A 23,846-nucleotide genomic window follows, 5' to 3' on the forward strand; every position below is an offset into this window, starting at 1 on the left:
GCGGTCGTTTGGTTCAAGGAAAAAGAGTTTTCCATTATTTTGTTTGACATTCAAGCAATGCATCGTAACATTTCGATACTGTAAGCCATTAGTAAAAATTGACAACACATTCATGTATAGGAGATATGAGCATTGGTTGTTGTAAGTTTTTGTACATGATGGTAATCGAAAAATCCTACCAGTAGTTTTTGCAATAACGTCGGGAGAATCCACAGATGATCAGGATTTATTCTTGACTAACTAGAGAAGGCATGTTGTGCCGCAACTCGATATATACGTCATTTTCAATAGGGGCCTAGAATATAGGTCGTAATTAAATGGCGTGGAATCCTCTAAGACCGTACATACTATAGGTATTGTATACGACATATAGGGTCTAATTATATGGGTCGATATCATTCAAATGCTGAGTGACAATAAGTTACTAACATGGGTATATAGTTGTCACTATTTCCTATATCATTCTTTAACGTATACAGTGTTTACATTCATGGATATACTCTTTATTTTCTTCGACAGGATACGAGCTCGTCTAATATCGTTTCCATGAAACATTGAAGAACTTGCGGGCTATAAATGAACTCGATACGGGATACCTCGATGGGATACCCAATAAGCAGTAGACTCAATCGTATGATGGAGGTCTACGATGTAGGCACAAGAGAACAGACCTAGTGAAATGCATAAATTCTGTATTAAAGGAGATGTGTCATTTGTCGATAACCTCGATGGTCAAAGAAACATATTTCTTCTTAGCAGCCTTATTTCCAAAGCTAGTGGAAATATATGTTGGACAAATAAAGGGCGATCATGTTTGGTGTGAGGATGTGATGAAAGAAATTAGAGAAAATGCATTAAGAGCAAACTCTATGTCTGTAATGTGTCATTCGCATCCAAATAAAACATTTTGGGTTACAGAGATTCATAAACTCGATGAAGGTATTATAGAGGGATCATACTGTGTATACTTGGAATGAAGGACTTGTAATTGTGGAAGATCTCAAGCACTTCATTTTCCATGTGCACATGCAATTGCTGCATGTGCTTCGACACATTTGGATTGCATGAGCTTTGCTGACTAAGTGTACAAACTTAAACACATATATAAAGCATGGAAATCAAAATTCCCATTGGTCCCAAATGAAATTATACGGTCGTTTGTATCGAGCGTTCCATTCGAGTTTGTACCAAATATTTTGTAGCGTCACAAGTCAAAAGGTCGCTCAAATTCTACTCAACTACGCGACAATATGGATATTCAGAAGACAATAGACCAACCAAGGTTATGCAGTTATTATAGAAACCCAGGGCATACTAAGCCAACATGTCCACACTTGGGGGAAACATTGAGGACAAGACCTAACTACCACATTTATTCATTTTTTTAATAGACGTACAAAAAAAAACAATTTGTTCATTTTTTTTCATTGCTTCTCATTTTTTGATAAATTATAAATATTGATATATTATTGATGTAAAATATAGTAAAATACAATATAAATATTTTTTTTTCATAGATTATAAATAAATAAGTATACACTATTGATTTGAAAATTACAATAGAATACAATACCCCAAATTTTTATTTTTCCTTAGATTGTAAATAAGTATATTGTTGATGTAAAATACAATAGATCAACTTTTTTGTATAATTGGAATAAGTACATTATAAATGGAAAAATGTAATGCAATATAAATTAAAAGTCAACAAAGTAAATGATGATTTACATGACAAAAATTAAAAAAAAAAACAAATCATTTGTGTTGTCGTGACGAATGTGTGCCACAACGCGGTAGGTGTCAGTTGCGAGGAGGATTTCTTCGTAGTTGGGGTTCTGGCTCCTCATCTTCATCTTCTTCTCGTTCTTCCGTGCTTAAGAATTGAGAGAATGGATGAATTGAGAGAATTAGGAGAATGAGATTTGAATGCAAAAGGATGAAAATGACTTAGGTTTATATAGCAAATAAACTAGTTGTTTTTAGCCGTTGTAAAATAGACCGTTGGGAAAAGTTACCATTGACCAAAAATCACTCTAATAAGGAGGACTCAACAAATTCTAGCCTTTGAATAAAAGTGGTCCTTGAGATATATCCCTAAAGAGACTAAACGGATAGCAGACGCTTTAGCAAAAATGGCTCTATCAAGTGATGAAGCTTTGCATATGTTCGAATAATCCCCGTTGGAGTTTAAAGAGATCTAGAAAGAAGAAAGCACTCCTAATAACTCGTTTATGAATATTTCTATGTAATCCTTTGTTTTATTTATAAAAAAATGCGACGTATTTTCTATTTTTCTCTCTTCAGAATCGGTCTTTTTCCCTAAATATCCAAAAAAATTTAACCCAAAAGTTTTTTTTTTCTAAAAGTGACATATACTTCATATTTACGCCTTCTAAAAATCATCCATACTTCATACCAAGTTACTTAATTTCATGAGTTGTCAATTTTATTTTCAATTAAATAAATGATTTTGCTAATACTAGCAATATTTTTAGTGTTATCACATCTGGGAAAAAAGAGGAAAACTTTACATTACTTGTAGATAAGACCATACTTAAAAATGGATAGCTTAAGCATCTATTCTTTTATCTCCATATGGAACAAAATCTCATTTCGAGTAATGATGATTAATATTTTCTCATGTTAGTTTGTTGAAATTTCTAAATATGACCCTATGGAAATTAATTTTCACAATCTACATATTAATTATACAAAATAACTTTTTAAGAAAAAACAAATTTCCATTATTGGTTATTTATGTGAAATTTACTCATTAGTTACACACGTAGACCCATTTTTCCAAGTAATAACGTGAATTGTGGATGGCACATTAGTAAACTGAACAGCTCGTCTTCTTACCTGGAACGTCCGTTACTGAGAGTCTAACGGGCAAGGGTGGTTTTAATAATTTTAAAACACGGCTCCGTTATACACGGTTGGGTCAAAGCCTTATATAAAGGCAACGGCTACATTACCGTTCTTCCCCCACTCTCTTATCGTCGACTGTTTCCATTTTAGCACTGGAGTAGAGAAAACCGGCAAGAAGATCGCGCAAAATTAGAAACGGAAAAAGCACAAATATCGGAAAAAAATTAGATTGACGAATAGTGTAAATTAATCGGGTAGTTTGGATTGCCCACCTCTACAGTTTATTGTTGCTTCCATTGTTCAATTTAAAAAGCTCCCATTTTTGAACCTTTTCTTTCGATTCTTTTCCATTGGTAAAGAATCCGCTTTCTCTCCTGAGCTAAAAACATTAGGATTTCAGCCATTGCAGCAGCTATGTCCCCGTCTCCAGACTACCATTGCAGAGCCAGAGTTTGAAACAAGAAAAAAAAAAAAAGCTTATATCCATCCATTTGTTTCTTTTTTTCAATTTCTTTCTATCTTTTGCTTCTTTTGAGTTTGGCAAAGGGAAATTAAAATAAAAGTCTGAAATCAACATTTGCAGAAATGTCCGTTGCGGATGTTGCTTTGAGTCGGGTGAGTCAAGAGCCGGTTCACTCTACTGCTGGTTACTGCAATAACCAAGCGGGTGACTCGATCTTGATTTACCTTTCGATTGCCGGTTCGATGATTCCGATGCGGGTTTTGGAGTCAGACCCAATAGCCTCCGTGAAGCTTCGGATCCAGACTTGTAAAGGGTTTGTGGCAAAGAAACAGAAGCTTGTGTTCGGAGGCAGAGAATTGGCTCGTAACGATTCACTCGTCAAAGACTACGGCATAAAGGGTGGGAATGTTTTGCATTTAGTCTTGAAACTTTCCGATCTCTTGCTCATCAGTGTACGGTCAACTTGCGGTAAAGAATTTGAGCTGCATGTTGATAGGAACAGAAATGTTGGGTATCTGAAACAGAGGATAGCCAGAAAAGGGAAGGGTTTTGAGGATGTCGATGAACAAGAAATATTTTGTAACGGAGAAAAAGTCGATGACCAAAGGTTAGTCGATGATCTGTGCAAAGATAATGATGCTGTGATTCATTTGGTGGTTCAGAAATCAGCCAAAGTTCGAGCTAAGCCCGTTGAGAAAGATTTGGAACTTTCGGTTATCGCTGAGAGCGATTTGGATGAGAGAAAAGGAGGGATTGTAGGAGGAGAAGAAGACAACCCCGAGGGGCTTCATATTGTGATTAATGAACCATTTTTAAATGATTTTTGGTTGGAGCCTGTTATCGTTAACCCTAAGGCTCAATTGCCTTTTTTTGTGTGGGATATGATCAATTCCTCATTTGAAGGATTGCAGGCAGGAAACCACCCGATTAGATCATCTGAAGGGACTGGAGGTACTTATTTCATGCAAGATAAGACGGGGTTTGATTATGTTTCCATATTTAAGCCTATTGATGAGGAGCCAATGGCTGTAAACAATCCGCAGGGGTTACCTGCATCAATAAATGGTGAAGGGTTGAAAAAGGGCACCAGGGTTGGAGAAGGAGCTGTGAGAGAAGTGGCTGCTTATATATTGGATCATCCCAAGAGTGGACCTCGGTCTTTGTCTGGTGAGATGTTGGGGTTTGCTGGTGTACCTCCCACCTGCATGGTTCAGTGCTTGCATGAAGGATTCAACCATCCCGATGGCTATGATTGTGCACCTGAGAATGTTAAGGTTGGATCCTTGCAGATGTTTATGAAGAACTCTGGGAGTTGCGAGGACATGGGTCCTGGAGCTTTTCCTGTAGAGGAAGTGCACAAGATCACGGTGTTTGATATTAGAATGGCAAATGCTGATAGACATGCTGGTAATATCTTGATTGGAAAAGGGGATGATGGCCGGACCGTGCTTATTCCCATTGATCACGGCTACTGCCTGCCCGAGAGTGTAAGTATAATTCCATCATTCTAAGAATATCCATATGACTTCTTCTGTGCAAATGCTTGTGAAAAAGTCATTAGGGTTAAACAATAGTATCCTAGGGAAAATTTAGATGTATTAAAATAGGTAAGCTAGTGATCATGCATTCATGATCCACCTCACAACAACAGTATCCTAGGGGGATTTCTAAACTAATATATGTTTTGCTCCTCTACTTGCAGTTTGAGGATTGCACATTTGATTGGCTTTATTGGCCACAATCACGGAAGCCTTACACCCCAGACACCATTGCCTACATAAAATCACTTGATGCTGAGCAAGATATAGCACTTCTGAAATCATACGGCTTGGATGTTCCTCTCGAGTGTGCTCGAACACTCCGTATCTCAACCATGCTTTTGAAGAAAGGGGTGGAGCGAGGTCTCACTCCTTACGCCATCGGAAGCATCATGTGCAGGGAAAACATAAACAAGGAATCTGCGATCGAGCAGATTGTTGAAGAAGCTCAGGATTCCTTACTTCCAGGCATGAGTGAAGCTGCGTTTATTCAGAGTATCTCGGAAGTCCTCGATTCTTGGCTTGACAAGCTCACAAATTGAAATTGCCTAGTTCTTTTTCAGCCACAAAAAAAATATAAAAAATAAAAATAACTAGGTACAATTTGTTTGCATTCACATAATGAAGAGTCCATTTTTTTTTGGACTACAAATTGTGGGAATGTAGATATGGCTTATCCAAGGGCCTAAAGCTTTCATTATTCGGTTTTTTTTTTTTCTTTCTTCCTTTTACTCTGTCAATTAATACTTGATATATCCTATCAGTATATCGAACAGAGTCAAAGATAATCGAGTTGTTACTCTTCTAAGACACTCCATAGATCACAGGATTATAGCTCAAAAATGAGCAATAAAACTTGTACATATTGGTCGCTTCTATTCTGGAGGTGTGTAAACCTTTATTGTTCAGCATTTTGCAGCGAAGAGTTATCTCACTGGGCCCGTTTTTCCTAACTCTTCGAGGTTGATTTGTATTCAACATTTATTTTAACGTTGTATAAACATTTTTTTTTTTGAATATATATAAAAAACTTGAAATTTTTTAATCAGTTCTGTTGTTGAACAAACGCTGGTGCGAATCAAAGGTAAAACTCCATGGTTCTTAGTTTACCCTTTGAGCTTGTCTAAAATTATTTAGTTCATATCTGAATTTCTTTTTAGACTTACTTGATACTTAAATTTATATTTTGTCATTCAAGTTATACTTCTATACTACCACTGTTAGTTTGTATTGATGTGACAACCTCTTAATATACCACGTGATGGGACATAAATTTAAGGATAAGGTATAGAAATAGTCACTAAATTATTATCTGCATTCTATTTTGATCACTCAATTTTTAATTTTTTTATTTAGTCACTAAATTATTAGAAATTAAATTTTTGGTAATTGGACATAAACAGCCATGATGTAGGATTTTTTATTGATCTAATAACAAATTTAGTCCCTAAACATTCTATCAATTTGATCATAAATATAAAAATTCAACAATTTTAGCCATCAATATTTATAAAATTTGTCGTTTTAGTTCAAATTCTAAAAAATTAATAAATTTAATGCTTTAACAATTACAAAATAACAAATTTTGATTTTAATTTTTTAAATAGTTTTGTTGATATGGAAAGATTAAATTTACAAAATCCAAATTTAAACCTTTTCTTGATAGATGTAAAATAAATCATGTAGCTAGAGTGCAAGGCAATTGCTTTTCCTCTAAGCTAATTCAACATTTTCTTGCCAGTGATTTGGCAAGTAACCACCCCAATAGGATCAAATAGGCCTTTCCCTTCATTAACATTCTTCGTTTAGCTTGTGCTTTAACAGCCTTTCCAACTCCAACATGCTTCAGAATTGATTTAGCCAGCATGCCATACTCTTCACTGCTTTGCTATAAATGAAACTATCGCATGTAAAGCTTAATGTTCTATTTTGGGATGTAAATGAAAGCCTTAACATTAAAAAAATATTAATTTTTAATTTTTTGTAAAATTTAAAAATAGTTTTGTTAATTAATTTGGAAAAGGTTAAATCTACACAAAAAAAATTAAATCGTCATTTTGTTAATGTTGAAGGCTCAATTTATTAAAATTTTTAGAATTTGAACTAAAATGACAAATTTTATAAATATTGAAGGTTAAAATTATTATTAGAACAATAAAAAATCCAACATCGATTAAAAGCTTAGTGGCCAAAATAGAACACGGGTAATATTTTAATGATCATTTATGTACTTTACCCTAATTTTAAAATTTTTAAAAACTTTATCATATATAAATTAAAAAAAGTATATTTTTTACATCAAGAATGAATTAGACAAATGATTATCCAGATACATTTGAATTTGGACAATCATTTGTCTAATTCATTCCAAATGTATCTATTAGTAAGTTTATATGTTTTTTTTATAAAATATTAGACTATTATTATATATACTAATATTTAAGTCTCTAACGAGTTGTTGTCACGAGTCAACTAACACCAACTCGTTAGTGAAATTACAAAAAAAGTCCTTTCATATTTAAAATAAGTTATATTATTCGAGGGTTGTTTAGTCTTTTTATTTATAAAAACAATAAAAAAATGTATATTGTGGAATTTGAACTCACACCAATTGAATTAATAATTTACCACTCAACCAAAGCTCTATTCTAATTTTTTTTATACATTTTTATTTTATTATGCACACACATGTCACGGACCGTAGATCAAAGCCCATGATGAATGCACACAAAGAATCCCATGGAGGTCAACTGATTAAATGGGGCTTATTTGACCTACTTGAACTAACCCGATTTGTGGAAACCATGGAAAAGCTCCTTAGTGGCCCAATGAAATACTCCAGTAAAACTAGAGTTACTATGGTTAATGTAAGGGATAATATTGTCTACAGTTTAAATCTTTTAATACTCTTATATTGTAGATAGGCACTAATTTTAGTCGTTGATATAATTGAACCTGTACCGTTGGATATGTGGGAGCTCAACTATAAATAGAGGTTTCCCCCTCATTTGTAATCATCTCATTGTACTTCACTTATTCTTGAGTTAAAAGAATATATTCGAGAGCATTTACTCAAACACCTTGTGTGTGTTGCTTTCTTGTGGCTTTTCAGTTATTTTATTGCTCCTTTTCTTTGAGTTATTTTCGCTATATTTCGATGCTTTAGAGAAATTTCGTGAGAAATCTCATCTTTTGAGAGTTAGGCTGACTTAGGCGAGTTTGAAGCATAGAAATCGCCTAAAGCCGCGCGATTTGCCAGACTTAAGTTCCAACCTCGTGACACATACACATGAGATACAATTTCTAGTTGTTGTTTTGAAATAAATATATATATTAAAAAAATTAAGATATAAATTATTAAAAATATAAAAAAAAGTTTTTACATTAAAAATGAACCTAGACAAAAGTTTGTTTAGATTCAAATGCATTTAGATAACCATTTTTCTAGATTCATTATCGACGTGCTTTAGTTATTTTACAATTTTATATTTTTTATAAATTTATAAATTTTAATTTTTATTAATGTATATATTGTATATTATGATTTTTATGATTTTCAAAATATTATAGGTTTTATAATAGTATATTTTGATATTTTTATAATTTATAATTTTATAATTTATATATTTTAAAATAATAATAATCTAAGAACTAATATTCTATAAAAGTATCTAAATATATAAACTTACTAAAAATTCATTTAGAATGAATCGGATAAATGGATGTCTGAATTCAAATTTATCTGGACAACAATTTATTTAGGCTCATTCTTGATGTGAAAAATATGTATTTTTATTAATTTATATATTTTTAAAGATTGTTTAATTTATGCCGGTCATGTGGCACACTAAGAGGATGTCACATGTCACCATCGAATTAGTTATCAATGTCACGTTAACACAAATTAACGGTGTTAATGCAGAGGTACCAATCTGGATGATGGAATACAAGTTCAGGTACCAATTAACTACTACAAACAAATAAAATAGAATGTAGGGTTAACAATATTACTAGTCACACAACTATGTTTTTTTTGTCATCTAACTATGAAAAGTTATAAAATGATCAGTCAACTATTTAATTTTATCTTTTTTGGTCACCCAACTATCTTGGATTTTTAGATGTTTTTATTTTTATGTTAGCTAACTAGTGACCAAAAAAGACAAAATTAAATATAATTGAGTGACCAAAAAAATTATAATTAGGTGACCATTTTATAACTTATTATAAATAGGTGGAAAAAAAAAACATAATTGGACGACTATTAATGTAGTTTACCGTAAAATGTATTAAGAGATGATGAAGAGAAAGAATGAAATAAACTTTGTAACATTGAGTGCAAGAAGTAATGGTTCATGGAGCTTTAAAGCAAGTCTAGAACATGAAAAGAAAAATTAAAGTGTCGAAAGTCCTTTAACAAGTTGTGAAGAGACTTTATAAAACTAGTCATTAAATAGGAGTAATGAGAAGGACTTTTCATTTACAAAAAAACATTAATGTTCTTTTTCTTAATAATAGGTTCACATTGTTGATAATGATGGTAGATAAGTGAGCAAAAATTCACTATGTTTTTTAAATAAATGGGAGAAACACTTATGACATGTTTGGTATGCTTGAAGTAAATTTGTATTACATTAAATAACATTTAAGTTTCAAAAGATAGATACTATCATATTAAGTGTTTATATGTTCAATGAACAAATTTACTCTTAAAATTTGTAGTTTTCTTTTTCTTTTGGGTTAAATATAAAATTAGTACTTAAACTTATTCATTTCTCTTGAATTGGTACCTATGATTTTTTTTGTCCCTGATTGGTACTTAAATTTTTTTTCCGTCCACTAATTTGGTACTAAGCCTAACGGCGTTAAGATTTTACTGACGTGGCAGCACTGGCCACTCGTGCATTGCCACGTGTCGCACTCTTAAGACCCCTTTTGACCCATTTTTTAACTCGATTTTGTTAAATTTATTTCCTTTAAATTTTATTTGCATTTAAAGTAAATTTTCACCATTTTCTTCAACATTTTTTCTTCAACATTTTCTTCTTCTCCTCCACCTCCACTAGGGGAGGCAACACTTCCTGGTTTTACAGTTGAGCAATGGCAGTTCATTCTGGTGATGTTCAGTAATAAACATTCAAATTTCACTTGGTTGAATGGTAAGTCCACGAATAATTGGATTATTGATATGAGGTGTTCAAATCCTATTACAGGTGATCTTTTGTGTTTGACGAATATGAAAGATGTTGTAGCATGTTTCGTAGGACTCCTTGATGGCCAAACAGTGGTGGCTACCTAAGAAGGAATGGTTAAATTGACGGAAAAAATTCACTTAAAACACGTTCTTCACGTTCCTAAATTAAGCTGCAATTTATTTTTTATTTCTTAATTTAATGATAATATGAATAGTTTTGTCCAATTTACTACTAACATATGTGCTATTCAGGATCTCCATTCAAGGGAGATGATTAGAGTGGGTGAAAGATGAGATAGACTTTACTACTTCCAGTAGGTTTCGACGGTCAAAGCGGTTTCGGTTGAAGCTTCATCCTCTTTAGAACTTTGGCATAGAAGATTGGGTCATCCTTCTGAAAATGTAGTAAAGTTACTTCCTTATGTTAGTAACTCTAGAGGTCATTTGAATAAAACATGTGAAATTTGTCATCGTGCTAAGCAGACTAGAAATAGCTTTCCAATTAGTGAATAGAAAGCCATTCATAGTTTTTAGTTTGTTCATTGTAATTTATAGGGGTTTTATGACACTCCTTCATCTTGTGGATCTCATTATTTTTTTACATTATTTGATGATTTCTCTCGAGTTTTTTGGGTATATCTAATGGCTAATAAAAGGAGGTTTTCAAAGTTTTCATGTCATTCATTGCTATGATTGATCGTTAATTTTTTCAACAAATAAAGTGTGTTAGAAGTGATAATGGGACTGAATTTAATTGTCTCTAGGATTATTTTCTTGCAAATGACATTATTTTTCAAATATCTTGTGTTAGTACTCCTCAACAAAATGGGAGAGTGGAGAGAAAACATCAGTATATTTTAGATGTAGTAGCTTGTGCTTTGTGTTTCTAGAGAAATTTGCCTATATCTTTTTGGGGGAAGTGTGTGTTGGCTACTTCTCATCTCATTAATCGAACTCCTTTACCTCTTCTTTACAATAAAATACCTATGAAATGTTGTTTGGTAGCCCTCCTTTATTTGATGATCTTCGTGTGCTTGGTTGCTTATGTTTTGTTCATAATCAACGTTTTAAGGGTGATAAGTTTGCTAGTCAAAGTCGAAAGTGTGTGTTTTTTGGTACCCTTTCGGTAAAAAAGGTTGGTATTTATATGATCTCGATTCTAAGTTCTTTCTGTCCCGTGATGTGAAAGTTTTTGAGGATATTTTTCCGTATTTGGATGGAAATGCTACAACCATTGAGCTTGACAATGTTGCTCTACCATATAGGAGTGCAGACGTAATTTTTTATACATATTTTGGTGAATCAAAGGTGTTACAATCTGCGACAGTTCCTCCACTTACTATTCCGTAGCCTGTGAGTTCACCACTTGTGAGTTCTCTGACACTTATGGTATCTTCTTCTTCCTCCAATGACATGGTGGTACAGAAGGCTTTAGGTAATGATGCGCCTAAATTAAGACAAGGGCATAGGGAGAAATTTCTCTATGTGAAGCTTCAGGATTTTGTCACTCATATTGTCATAAAGAAAATTCCATCTCCCACCTCACCTGCTTCAGAGTCTTCCTCAGGTACTCCATTTCCTATAGCGCATTATGTTAATTATGACAAATTTACTGTGAAACACTTAAATTTTCTTACAGCTATTACTACAGGGGTCAAGCCACAGTATTTTAAAAAGGCTGTAAATGATGTAGGATGGCATGATGCTATGCAAAAGGAGATTTCTGCTCTGAAGGATAATGGTACTTGGTCTATGGAGACACTTCCTCTTGGAAAGAAAGCACTAGGTAGTAAATGGGTGTACAAGATTAAATATAACTCCGATAGAAGTATTGAAAGACTTAAAGCTTGGTTTGTTATTTTTGGTAATCACCAAGTAGAATATATTGATTATAATGAAACTTTCGCACTTGTGGCTAAAATGGTGACTGTTCGGGCTTTCTAAGCTATTGCAGCATTAAAAAATTAGGAGTTACATCATATGGATGTCCGTAATGCCTTCCTGCATAGTGACCTTGATGAAGAGGTTTACATGAAGCTTCCTCTAAGTTTTACTCCTAATAGGCTTGGAATGGTTTGTCGTTTACGCAAGTCTTTGTATAGGTTGAAACAGACTCTTTGGTGTTGGTTTGGGAAGCTTGTTACTGCACTGAAAGGGTATGGATTTCTTCAATTATATTCTGATTATTCTCTCTTTATATACACTAAGGGATTTGTATGCATTAATGTGTTGGTTTATGTTGATGATTTGCTTATTTCTAGGAATGATTCTACTGCTTTAAAAACTTTTAAGCGGTACCTCAGTTCTTAGTTTCATATGAAAGATCTAGGTGTTTTGAAATATTTTTTAGGATAGAGGTAGCTCGTAGCTCTTTGGGGTTATTTCTTTATCAAAGAAAATATGCACTTGATATTATTTCGGAGGTGGGTATTTTGGGAGAAAATCCCGCAGGATCGCCAATAGACCAAAATCATAAATTAGCGCATGCTATAGGGATAGTTTTGTCTGATCCTGAGCCGTACAAATGGTTAATAGGTCGTTTGGTTTATTTGGAAATTACTAGACCTGATTTGGCATACTCAGTTCATGTCTTATCCCATTTTATGCATGAGCCGAGGTAGCAGCATTGGGATGCGGCTCTGCGTGTTGTCTAGTACTTAAAAGGCTCTCATGGTCAAGAGATTCTTTTGAGATCTGATAGTGATTTGTCCTTGAAAGGGTGGTGTGATTCGAATTGGGCTACTTGTTCGTTAACTCGGCGTTCGCTTACTGGCTGGCTTGTTTTATTGGAACAACCTCCTCTTTCCTAGAAAACTAAGAAACAACATATTGTTTCCCATTCTTCTACTGAGGCTAAGTATATGTCTATGGCTTATATCACTTGTGAGCTCAAGTGGTTGAAGGCCTTATTATTGAGCTTAGGTGTTCATTATCCTAAAACAATTCCTTTATTTTTGTGATAGTCAACCTGCATTGCATATTGCACAAAATCCTGTATTTCACGAGTGTACTAAATATATTGAAGTGGATAGTCACTTTGTTAGGGATCCAATCTAGGACGGGTTGATTGCACCTTCTTATGTTCCGACCTCTGTTTAGTTTGTTGACATTTTTACAAAGGTGCTTGGTAAACTACAATTTGAATATCTTCTCAGCAAGTTGGGCATTTATGATCTGCATGCTCCAACTTGAGGGGGTGTTAGGATATTATTATGGGATATTATATTTTAGCAATTTGATTCCTAATAGGATATTATTATGGGATATTATCTCTTAGCAATTTGGTTCCTAATGGGATATTATAGGATATTATTATGAGATATTATCTTTTAGCAATTTGATTCTTACATAACTACTGTTGTATAAATATATATACCATTGAGGTCTATCAATAAAATTCAAGAGATTACCTATTCTTGTCGTAACTCAGCTCTTGCTCAACTGTCACCATTTTCCTTGTGTCATGTACAGTTGACCACTCCTTCATAAGTGTCCTTAGACTATGTCAATGTAAGGCGTGACCTTGTAACATTCTCTCAAGTACAAGTAAATACCTTTGTCTAAAGCCACATTCAGTATTGTGGTTGCCTATATTGTGATTGTAACATTCTATGTTGAGTTGTTTTATTGCGGTACATTCTTGAAAAAAAACCTATTTTGAACAATGTCTATTCTTGCAAAACAACTGTTTTAAATAGGATTTATTTTGAATGACGATTGTTCTAAATATAGTTGTTTTTAGAAAACAACTATTCTAAACAAGACATGCTCCGAACATTAGTTGTTCACAATAAGAGTTGTTCTCGACTGATAGTTACACTGTATAACAATTAATTTATATTGGAGTTATGCTCTGAACATAGTTATTCTCAAACAACATTTGCTCTAAACAACAACTATTCTAAATAAGGTTTGTTTTTCCAAAAGAAATATTGGAAGTTGTTTTTTTTTTCCAAAACTAACCCTGCATGAAAATTTTCAAGAGAAAGTTTCCATGAAAGAATACTATAGTGAGAAATAGAGAGAAAATAAAAGTAATAGAATAGCAATGATCTTGTAAGTCTAAAATGGTTATAACAAAAATTATTCCTCAAACTATTACCTCTACATAGAAAATTTTAAATTAAATTAGAATAGAAAACTGCTTTCTTAAGGTATTTGAATAAAAAATTGTAGTTAAATTATTCACAATTAAATAAGGAACAACTCCTTTTACTTCACCAACGATTATTACACTTTAATAAGAAGTAAAAGCATATTAAATGTTATAGAGATATATTTTATCAAAAATCAAGTATAAAGTGTAATAGTTTTATTCTAAAAGAAATCAGGTAAGGCATCCGATTACTATATATCCTAGAAAAAATATGTAACATGTAATTATTTTTCCTAAAAACTTAAAATAGCATGCTTTTCCTTTTCCTTTTAAAATTAAGAATAGCATGCCATTGTTTTCATAAAAAATAAAGAATAACATGCTATTAATTATTTCTAAAAATTGAAAACAGCATATTATTGTTTTTCTCTAAAATTTGAGATAACTAGTCATTACTTTTTCCTATAAAATTGGGAAAACATATCATTAATTTTTTTCTTTAAAAATCTATTGGGTGTAAAAATAAAAGCAAATACACCTTTATAAAAATTGGAAACATATAATTTATTTTGTTTTTTTTTTAGAAAAGAACTCTCATTCAAAATTATTGTTATTTAGAACAACCATTGGGATCAATTATGTTTAGAGCAAGCTCCAATTTAAAACAATCATTGTCTAGAGTAGTTATAAGTCAAGAATAACGGTTTTTCAAGCAAGTTTTGTTTAGAATGGTTATTCTTCAAGAAAATTATGTTCAAAATAATCCTAATTTAAAACAACTCTTATTTAAAATATTATTTTTCAGAACAAGGTCTTCTAAGAAAAGTACCACTACAAAACAACTCATTGTAGAACAAGATTATTTAGAAGGACATTTTTTCCAAAATGTTCCATAAAGATGTTTCAAACAGTATTACTTCACCAATTAAAAGTGGAAATAACCCTAGATATACCAGGATTCTTAGATTACTTTCACTCTTGAAGTATTCCAAAAACTTTGTTTAGTAAATCTGATATGAATATTGGGTATTTCTTTTCTTTCAAAAATATAGTGAATAAGAGCTCACTATCCAAACCCATTATTAATTAAAATAAATTACCTGCCTAACTTCGTAACTTTATTCAGTTTTATTCACAATTACACTTGGGCAGTGAAACTGAAAATAGTAATGAGGCGAGATTAGTTATGGTAGTATTGAGATAAGATGAAATTTGTATTTTGACTCAAATGCAATGATAGGAATAAATTTAAAATAGAAAAATGAATATTTATGCTAAAATATATAATAAAATGTTGGTTTTAAAATTTATTAGAAATATGTAAAATTGTAATTTTATTAATAACATAATAATGTGTGTCATAATGTTTATTTTAACGGTATGTAACATATAATATTTAATTAAGTATTTTATAAATATTTTACGTTAATGAATTATTTCTAATAAATTTGTTATTAATTAATGTAAGAATATGAGATTGGTATAAAAGAAGTTGGGAAGTATTTGTGAATTGCCAAAACACACTAAACTCATGTTACCCAAACACCAAATTTTCCTGCAGATGATTTTAAAAAAGAAAGTTAAATGTACTGTGTTGAGAATCCAAAGGGTCTTAGATTTTCCCTTCTTATTACAAGATTTATTCTAATCTTTTGTTCTGCAATCTTCCAATATATTTCATTTCATTTTTGTCGAATTGGCTTTAGCTTTGGTCCAACAATGGAGAAAATGTTAATGAAAATAGTGGAGCTTGTGTTTTATTTTCCTTTCTCTACCGATGGAATGGAAAGATCCACTTTTTACCCAGGATTTTGGTGACAGTGCCGTGAACCGTTGAATGTTGAAACATGTCAAATAATGACTGGAATGTGAAGGGAGGTGTTAAAAAATGAGCAACAAACTCCGTATATTTAACGACATAATTTGGTTGGAAATTTGGAATCAGTCAATGGAAAACAATGCATATATGTTTCTCTTTTCTCCCCTTAATCCACAGAAATAGGAACCACTAATGGGACATATACAAAGACAAAGCTGGATATATATGGCAAACTATTTGAACTTGTAAAGACTGCACTTCAAGCTCAGGTCAGGTCTCCACCATTGGTGGATCCCATGGGCTTGCTTGAAATCATTGGAAGGACTCAGATTCACTGTCAAATTTGCAGAAGGAAGCAGATGCAGTGGTTCCGCGGCTTCCACACCCTTTCCTACGACACTCATAAATAGACCTCCCAATGAATGCTGGGTTGCTAACCTCTCAATAGCCCCAGCTCCAATCTCTTCCATCTTTTTTCGGTGCTCAAAATAACCAATGTACTCGGAGCATAGGTGGTCTGCAGGATTTACACATAGAGATGGTGTCCACGCAGACAAAGCGGAGAATGGATCTTCAGATCGACTCCTAGGATTCTTACCCCTTGCAGCAAGAGCAAGTCCTGCTGTGATTACACTGCCAGCAATTCGAATTCCATGTTTTACTTTCTTATCTTTGATTCTCTCAATTGGGGCAGATAAGTATGGGGGATTGAAGAGGAAAGCTTCCAAAAAGTTTCCCATCTTAGCCATAGTTTTTCCAGCCAGCATTGCCATAGCTGCCCCAAGGGAATGGCCCGCTAACCAGACATTCGAAGCACCTACAGTACCAACCATGTTTCGAACAGCTTGCATGCCAATCTCAAAGCGAGATGTCTGGTGGAGTCCATTTCGCATTATGTGGATATCCAACTCAAAGTCTCTTGTGAAGGAGTCTGGTTTAGTTATGGTACCTCGGAACGCAATCACATAGCGGGGATTTCCATCAATTGAGACTATTGAGTCATTACAATGAGACGATGGAGGCTTATACTCGTAAATAGCACCAAAGATGCAAAAATCAACATCATCGATCAGCTTACGAACCAACTTAAAATGAAAGAACTCCCACCAGGGAGGAGCCAATGCTTGAGAACCTTCACGTTTTTCCTGACGGTCTCGCTCCAAGATATACACACCCTCAACCAAACTGGCTGCTACTGACCTTCGATGATGTGCATTATTCCTGTGCCAAAAAACATTTCAGCACATAACACATTATTCACCTTCTAAGATTAAAACTCATTCAAAGATCCACAACTTCTAACAACTTTAACATATATGGAAATTGACAATATGGATCTCACCAATCTATATTGGTTAGGTGTAATGGACCCGAAAGACCAAAAACTTCCCTCTCAGAGGCCATCACAGTATTCACGGTTTTTTGTTCTCGTTGATATTTTAGAAACCCTTACCTGTATGCACAAGTGAAACATAAATTATTTCCTACGTAATAGAAGATATAATCTAAATATGTGCTCAATAGGATGCATTTATCAGGGCAAAGCTAACATCAACAAGAACATGAAATGATCCTAAGCTTCAAAAACTATCCAATTCCAACATTTTTCAAACGCCTATTTAGAATCATCCAAACTAGGTTGGTACCAAACCATCTTTTGAGCACCTAGATAAGTTCCAAGAACAATTTACTACATTCGGTCTGGCAGAAAAAACTAGTAGTATCTGAACTAAGTTTTTACTGAAACATTTGTTCAAAGCCAGCCCGTGGTGGCTGAATAACATTCAGAGAACTGCAAAATCCAAGGTCTGATGACCATGAGACTCTCGTGCTTTAAGTCTCACTGCAAGTTTTTTGGAATATAAGTAATTATTAAAACAAACCCAGAAAAAAAAGTGATCCAAGATTCAAAACCATATAAGAAAAGAAGGATTAATCTTATTATATGTATTAAATGACCTCATATGGAGTACCCCCCCGTAATCCTAATGCAAAATTTTTAATCTAATTTCTACGCATCATAAAAAAATTTGGTGTAGATCCATCAACATCCCTACAGCCTATGATACATAATGACAAGCAATAAACCCCCCCAAAAAAAATGCATCAGCAATTCAACATAATCAAGAAATGAACTGATTGAAGAGCAAACCCAACAACAGAAAATGGCTGAAAAACACCATCAATCAATGCACTTTCTTATTTTCAAGTTTTCCATCTACATTAAGTCCCAAAAACAAACAGCGTAAAAGAAAGATAAAGCAGATCGAGACGAACCCATCGAGATAAAATGGCTAAAACAATAGAATAACCAAATGCTGTTCTGATTCAGAAATCAGATAGCAGTAATGGGGAAATATTGAAGGAAAGACGGTTACCTTTTATACTGGAATTGAGAGGTAAGAGCAGATCTGGGAGCCGTATGTATGATATTTGTGATGATAGCTTTTAATATTTTGAAGCAGTTGGTTGGCGACACAGGACATTAAGCATCGTTTAAATGTCTCTTTCTTCCAACACCAACAATAGCAAATAGATCTCGTACCATGTTCACTATTTTATTAAAACGTCGTCGGCCCAGGGACATAAGCCCCAGGGAATGTGGACCTACAACTACTGTAGTTTTCTTTTTTTGTCGAGAAAGGATCGTGTTCGTGTATAACACTAATACAAATGATATAATATCCCGATTTCATGTGCCTTCATTGAAATTTAGGCTCTCATATTGTAATATATATTGTTTCATTAGCTGAATCACCTAAAACAAACTTTCAAAAAAAAATTATAATTGTAGAAAATCTACCAGAATTATAATTTTTTATTAAAACAAAATTACCTTTCGAAATGATATATTTAAGATAGTGGCAGCAAACATTTCTATAGTATATATTTTCATAAAAATGTAGCATACGCAACAAATGATGTTGCTCTCACAATGATGATGGTAAAACTATGACTACATTTAACTGCCGTTAAGAAATGAAATACATTAAAAAAGAAGAAGAAAAAAACAACCCTCCCCCCCTACGTGACGACTCTCTGCTCATACATATCATAAATGAAAGAATGAATTGTGTTTTGCCTGCCCAATCAAAAACAATTTCGCCACCCTACTTGGACCAAGCAACTGTATCAATTTCTGCTTGAGCACTCCGGTATAATTCCAGCCTCTTTGCGAGAGCACTGCGTCGCTCCATGACTGCTGGATCCTCGTTCAACAATGCCGACAATCGTTTTTGCTACAAGAAATTTTCCCAAGTCAATCACACTAATCATCTATTGTCCCCAGAGTTCATAAGGAGATGCTAAGAGAGCAACAATTCTTACCTCCAGTTTACCCAACTCAGTGTAGAAGAAGTCAAGCAGGCTTCTTTTAGCTTCACGGACTTGACAGTAAACAATGGACTTCGGAATCGAGTGGCGCAAAGTGGCGCAAACCATATTAACATAGGACAAAACAGTTGTTCCTGCCCATATATCATCGGTCAAACCCATTATCTGTTAAATGATTAAGATCTATCATTCAAGAAACCTTTTTCTTGTTTTCAGGAACCTACCTATTCTCCTCAGGTATGTTTCATGGTATCTGTCAAATATTGATTGCGTAGGGTTGCCACCTTTCTCAACATCTTGAGGAAGCTTTCGGAAGAATTCAACTGTAAGGTAACAACATTCCATATCAACCAGTTGAAGTGCTGCTTTCTTGCTCTGATCCCTCATTCTGTCAAGAGACTCGATTGCAGCATTTCCAACCTCTACTCGGAGACCAGGGTACTGCTTTAATTCCTGAAAACCAAACCAAGTTGAAATACAAACTCAAGGGCAATAGATAACAAACAAAAGTAAGGTTAATGGTATGACTTATAATCATCCAATAGGCATGATTTCTCTTGAGACATAAATAAGATAAGCAAAGAAGGGAACATACTGGAGTCTCACTGATAGCCTTGTGAACCAGATCCTTCAAAATGGAATGAACCTGAAAAGTGTGATAAAGGAAATCAATCCAATTTGAAGCATGATGCACTGGATAAATAAAAGTTTTATGCAAAAATATGCCATTTCTGTTTATAAAACAGTTATGCGCCATATGATTTATGTATAAGGTGGACTTATGGAGCAATTTATGCGGACTTCAATGCAGAGGTTCCCCTTGCACTTCCTTCCCCAAAAGAGGAAAAAAAAAGTTCAGTCATGATCCTTCTCACCCAGGATAAGAAATAGTAATCCCTCATAATGTCTAAAGATTTGTAAAAAAAAAATGGCTATGGTGTGAAAGAATGGTAAACATGATTAATCAGAAAGGGATAAACAACAGCAACCTTACTAACATTGATTAAAATTTTTAGATTAAGAACTAAATAGAAGAAAATATCAATCTTCGAAACTTTTGCATGAAGAGACAACTGATGCTAAGGATCTGGCCAAAACAAGTAATGCTAAGAGAAAAGAGAAGAAAACCAGAATAATATTTACAAGTCAAATTGAACATAATATTCCGTTTCCCAAGATTTCTTTCATACCGCATCAACAGCAGCCTCCGCTGGACCTCTGATAGTAACTAGAGTAGATTCAATCAAACGACGATATCCTTGTTCGGGAGCTATTAAATGTGGTTGATAACCATCGGCTTCAGTAATGAGCTTCTTAATATTCTCCATAGATAGTTGCCTGTCAAATTGCAACCTTTTCAAAGCAGCAGGAAGTTGGTTGTCAAAAACATTGTAAACCTTATCACCACCAGAACGCCTGTGAACAAAAATTCAACATCATCAAAAATAGCAAAAACGAGTGAACCTGGAGACAGGTAACTTAAGGATTATAGTAAAAACAAAATGTGATACATACACGCCATCCAGATGTTCTCGGAAGTTTTGGTCAAAAAGACGGCATATCTCCATGATTGAGTACAACTTTCCCTGTATAAACATTTAAGCCATCAGCAAATTCTCAAAGAACTTTTAACTGAGAATCATCTGCAAGTAGAAATGGCTGAGCATATCCAAACTTCAGCCACACACACAAGATAGAGAGAGATAACAGGAATAGAACACTTACGCCTGCATCAGCAGCAATAGGCCTTCCAAGACGACTCAATTCAGTTTCAAGTTCAACAATTGTTTTATTAATAAGGGACTGAATGCCTGGAATTCTGGACTTGATTACAGTTTCCAAATGCTGAAACATTAACCAGAATGACTACATTAATACCAACTGAAGAAAATGTAGCACTGAATCCAGTACCATCATTACCTTTACAAGGGAAAATTAAGGATTAAATAGGTTTTAACAAAACAAACACAAACTTCCCATTAGCATACCTTTGAGAGCATCTTAGCGAGATGCTCGGATCCCATTCTGTGAGCAAGGTGCCTATACTCAGGGGTACTAGCAAAATATTCGCGCTCTCTACGCCGAGCAGCAATCATGTCAACGTTCTTATTAATATCTGCTTGTGAGCGATTCACAACACCAACCCAAGGAAATTTCAGCCGATAAGATTTTCCTTCCAGTATCTGAATCCACAAAAATATGACTTAGAGAACATAATAATGCCTAATGCATCTAATACTCAAGACTCTAAAAGGTTTTAGCATGTCTAAATCAAGCATAAATCAACTTACATCAACTGCATCAGTGCCCTTATCCATCAGATCAATCTTTGTCAAGACACCCAAAGTCCTCTCCCCTGAAAGGTTAATACCAATGCCATGTATTAGAAAATCAGAATTGTACAACCCCTATACTTCAAAGAACCACAAGTCAAAAAGCTTACATGGCACAGCAATAATTTTACAGAGAATGAATTCAAAACCAGCCGTGGTTTCACATGATATTACCAATGAACAAGTAGAAAATACTATGATCTTGAGGTGCACGGCAAGGAAGAAGAGCATGGAACAAACTGATCATGGAAAAGGTTACCTGTAGGGTCCACCTCACGTGAAATTTTAATTGCATCTGATGTAGCCAGATCTTGATTAGCAGGTGAAATTGCCAAGATTATACAGTTGGGCTGAGTAAGAAGTTCAACAAACAAAGATAAGAACATTCCATTCAGCTTTCATACTTGGATAAAAGAATATACACTGCAAAGTTATTAGGGACAGAAGAACCAGCAATTTACAACAAAAACTATCCACAATACAGTTTTCCTAGACCTTGATAGCAATCACATTAGAGAATTTTACTGAAAAAAGAAAACGAAACAGCTATGCTGCATTTTACCTTCTCAATGTAGGATCGAACCATGTTCTCGATATCTTGTACAATGCTTTCAGGTTGACCCTCTGCATTTATCAAGATAATCCATCAATATCCCATAATTTAATAATTCTTTTTGCAAATCTTATTACCAGAAGAGAATGAAATTGGGGTATGAAGTGCAAAAATGCTATGATTTTTTTTTTTCTTACATGGGAAATAAAAAGAATTAAATTTTGAATATTTTACTTATTTTAGGTCCCGTGGAAATATGGTAGTCTAAATTAGAGATAAAGCATTATAAGGATTGAAATTTTCTTTGAATTTTCACGAGGCTTTTCCGTTAACTTACCAACAGCTACCTTCGTCAGACCAGGAAGGTCAACCAGAGTCAAATTGACAACTGCATAAAATTACATAAAAAATAAAAAAATAAGTAGAGAAAATATCTTATATACTGGAGATTTGGTAGAACATATAATAAGATGACTTTTTACAATTAAATAAAGTGGAAGAAAACAGAAATAATTTTTACAAACAGGTCATACCGTTGGGAGAAAATATACTAAGATGAATTGGAACACTAGATATTTGTTTAGTTCGCCCAGTTTCTCTATCCGTCTCATCTTGAATCTCCTTCCTAACAGCAGCTATAACGTAGATAATAAAAAGTTAAACCCTACGATTTATATAATTCCTTTTGCTTAAATAAAGAACGATAAGAAGATATTTACCAAAATCGGTAAATCTTTTTCTAGGAAGGTGAAGAAACTCAGCATATTCTCTGGTTCCTTCATCACTTTTATGAAGCTGTAACACCAGAGGTCTACGAGTAACAATACCTGCATTAATTTTTAATCAAAAAAACAAAATGAAAGAAAAAAGAATCAGTTCTTGAGTTTCTTAGCGGTGAAGGATAGATTGAGAGCGATAACTTATTGTTTTTACCGGATCCACGAGGTAAAAAATCCTTGCCGACAACGCTTTCCAACACCGAAGATTTCCCTGAACTCTGTTAATATTGAAATCTCAGACCAGCAGATCATAAAAGAAAAAAGAAAACAAAGGTTGACTAGAAATAGAAAAAGGAAAAGAAAGATCGAGAGTCGACCTGACCACCAACGACGGCGATCGCCGGTAAGGAATCCCAAAGAGTAGGCAAGGCGCTTGCCTCTCCATGATCACCAAGAGCAGTGCAAGCTCTTTGAATCTTGTTCACCAGAGAAATCAAATTATCCATTTTTTCTTTTTCTTTTTTAAGATGGGTGCCGGCGACGATAACAAGCGTCGGATTCAAATCAGCTAGATCTGAGCTGATAAGGTAAAGAAACGGCACCTGTCAGATCTGAGTGAGAAATGAGAACCAAATGAAGTTCCGTCCGGAGAAAGGAGTTTTTTTGAAGTTTTGAAATGGAGGAAGAATAAAGGGACTTCGGCTTTAAAAGTGAAGCGCGTTTTATTTATTATTTATTTATTTTAAATATTATTTTTACCACGATTTATTTTATGTGTTTGAATTTAGTATGCATTTTTGAAGTGAAACGGCGTGTCTAGCTAATACGACAATGAAGTAAACAATGCCTGGGGAACTCCGGGCCGGTTGGCTTAGGTAAAAACATCTTCGACTCGACAGAGCTAACTTGGTAAAATTAATTCCAATTTTT

The 23,846-nt window shown here is 33.9% G+C and overlaps 3 protein-coding genes across 4 annotated transcripts; 1 reads left to right on the plus strand and 2 right to left on the minus strand.

Moving 5' to 3' along the window:
• The first annotated feature begins 2,999 nt into the window (after positions 1–2,999).
• Positions 3,000–5,822, plus strand: LOC105791337 (phosphatidylinositol 4-kinase gamma 2). The gene is made up of 2 exons (XM_012619369.2): positions 3,000–4,818; positions 5,034–5,822. The coding sequence occupies exons 1-2, from the start codon at positions 3,454–3,456 to the stop codon at positions 5,409–5,411; spliced, it is 1,743 nt and encodes a 580-aa protein (XP_012474823.1). The 5' UTR covers positions 3,000–3,453; the 3' UTR covers positions 5,412–5,822.
• A 10,218-nt stretch (positions 5,823–16,040) lies between these two features.
• LOC105791340 (GDSL esterase/lipase At4g10955) lies at positions 16,041–18,604 on the minus strand. Of its 2 annotated transcripts, none has more exons than XM_012619373.1 (3): positions 18,357–18,604; positions 17,321–17,431; positions 16,041–17,199 (listed from the first exon to the last, which is right to left on the minus strand). In XM_012619373.1, the coding sequence occupies exons 2-3, from the start codon at positions 17,380–17,382 to the stop codon at positions 16,212–16,214; spliced, it is 1,050 nt and encodes a 349-aa protein (XP_012474827.1). In that variant the 5' UTR covers positions 17,383–17,431; positions 18,357–18,604; the 3' UTR covers positions 16,041–16,211. The 2 variants fall into 2 exon arrangements, with proteins under 2 accessions (XP_012474827.1, XP_012474828.1); XM_012619374.2 differs by lacking the exon at positions 18,357–18,604 and adding an exon at positions 18,256–18,335.
• A 233-nt stretch (positions 18,605–18,837) lies between these two features.
• On the minus strand, positions 18,838–23,607 carry LOC105791338 (dynamin-related protein 5A). The gene is made up of 16 exons (XM_012619370.2): positions 23,294–23,607; positions 23,131–23,194; positions 22,917–23,024; positions 22,731–22,832; positions 22,535–22,585; positions 22,207–22,268; positions 21,904–21,994; positions 21,603–21,667; positions 21,300–21,494; positions 21,037–21,156; positions 20,827–20,897; positions 20,502–20,727; positions 19,907–19,957; positions 19,536–19,764; positions 19,306–19,445; positions 18,838–19,217 (listed from the first exon to the last, which is right to left on the minus strand). The coding sequence occupies exons 1-16, from the start codon at positions 23,420–23,422 to the stop codon at positions 19,089–19,091; spliced, it is 1,833 nt and encodes a 610-aa protein (XP_012474824.1). The 5' UTR covers positions 23,423–23,607; the 3' UTR covers positions 18,838–19,088.
• Positions 23,608–23,846: the final 239 nt, after the last annotated feature.

Source organism: Gossypium raimondii, chromosome 8, assembly GCF_025698545.1.
Source record: "Gossypium raimondii isolate GPD5lz chromosome 8, ASM2569854v1, whole genome shotgun sequence".
Taxonomy (NCBI): Eukaryota; Viridiplantae; Streptophyta; class Magnoliopsida; order Malvales; family Malvaceae; genus Gossypium; species Gossypium raimondii.

What these genes read in the sequence shown, in the direction of transcription:
- LOC105791337 (XM_012619369.2), top strand. Translation starts at nt 3,454, where the DNA reads ATGTCCGTTGCGGATGTTGCTTTGAGTCGGGTGAGTCAAGAGCCGGTT. An exon ending in GCTACTGCCTGCCCGAGAGT is followed by an intron (nt 4,819 to 5,033) that starts GTAAGTATAATT and finishes CTCTACTTGCAG; the next exon opens with TTTGAGGATTGCACATTTGA.
- LOC105791340 (XM_012619373.1), bottom strand. Translation starts at nt 17,382, where the DNA reads ATGGCCTCTGAGAGGGAAGTTTTTGGTCTTTCGGGTCCATTACACCTA. An exon ending in CACCTAACCAATATAGATTG is followed by an intron (nt 17,200 to 17,320) that starts GTGAGATCCATA and finishes TTTTTGGCACAG; the next exon opens with GAATAATGCACATCATCGAA.
- LOC105791338 (XM_012619370.2), bottom strand. Translation starts at nt 23,422, where the DNA reads ATGGATAATTTGATTTCTCTGGTGAACAAGATTCAAAGAGCTTGCACT. An exon ending in TTTTTTACCTCGTGGATCCG is followed by an intron (nt 23,025 to 23,130) that starts GTAAAAACAATA and finishes AAATTAATGCAG; the next exon opens with GTATTGTTACTCGTAGACCT. An exon ending in CGGAGGCTGCTGTTGATGCG is followed by an intron (nt 19,958 to 20,501) that starts GTATGAAAGAAA and finishes CACACTTTTCAG; the next exon opens with GTTCATTCCATTTTGAAGGA.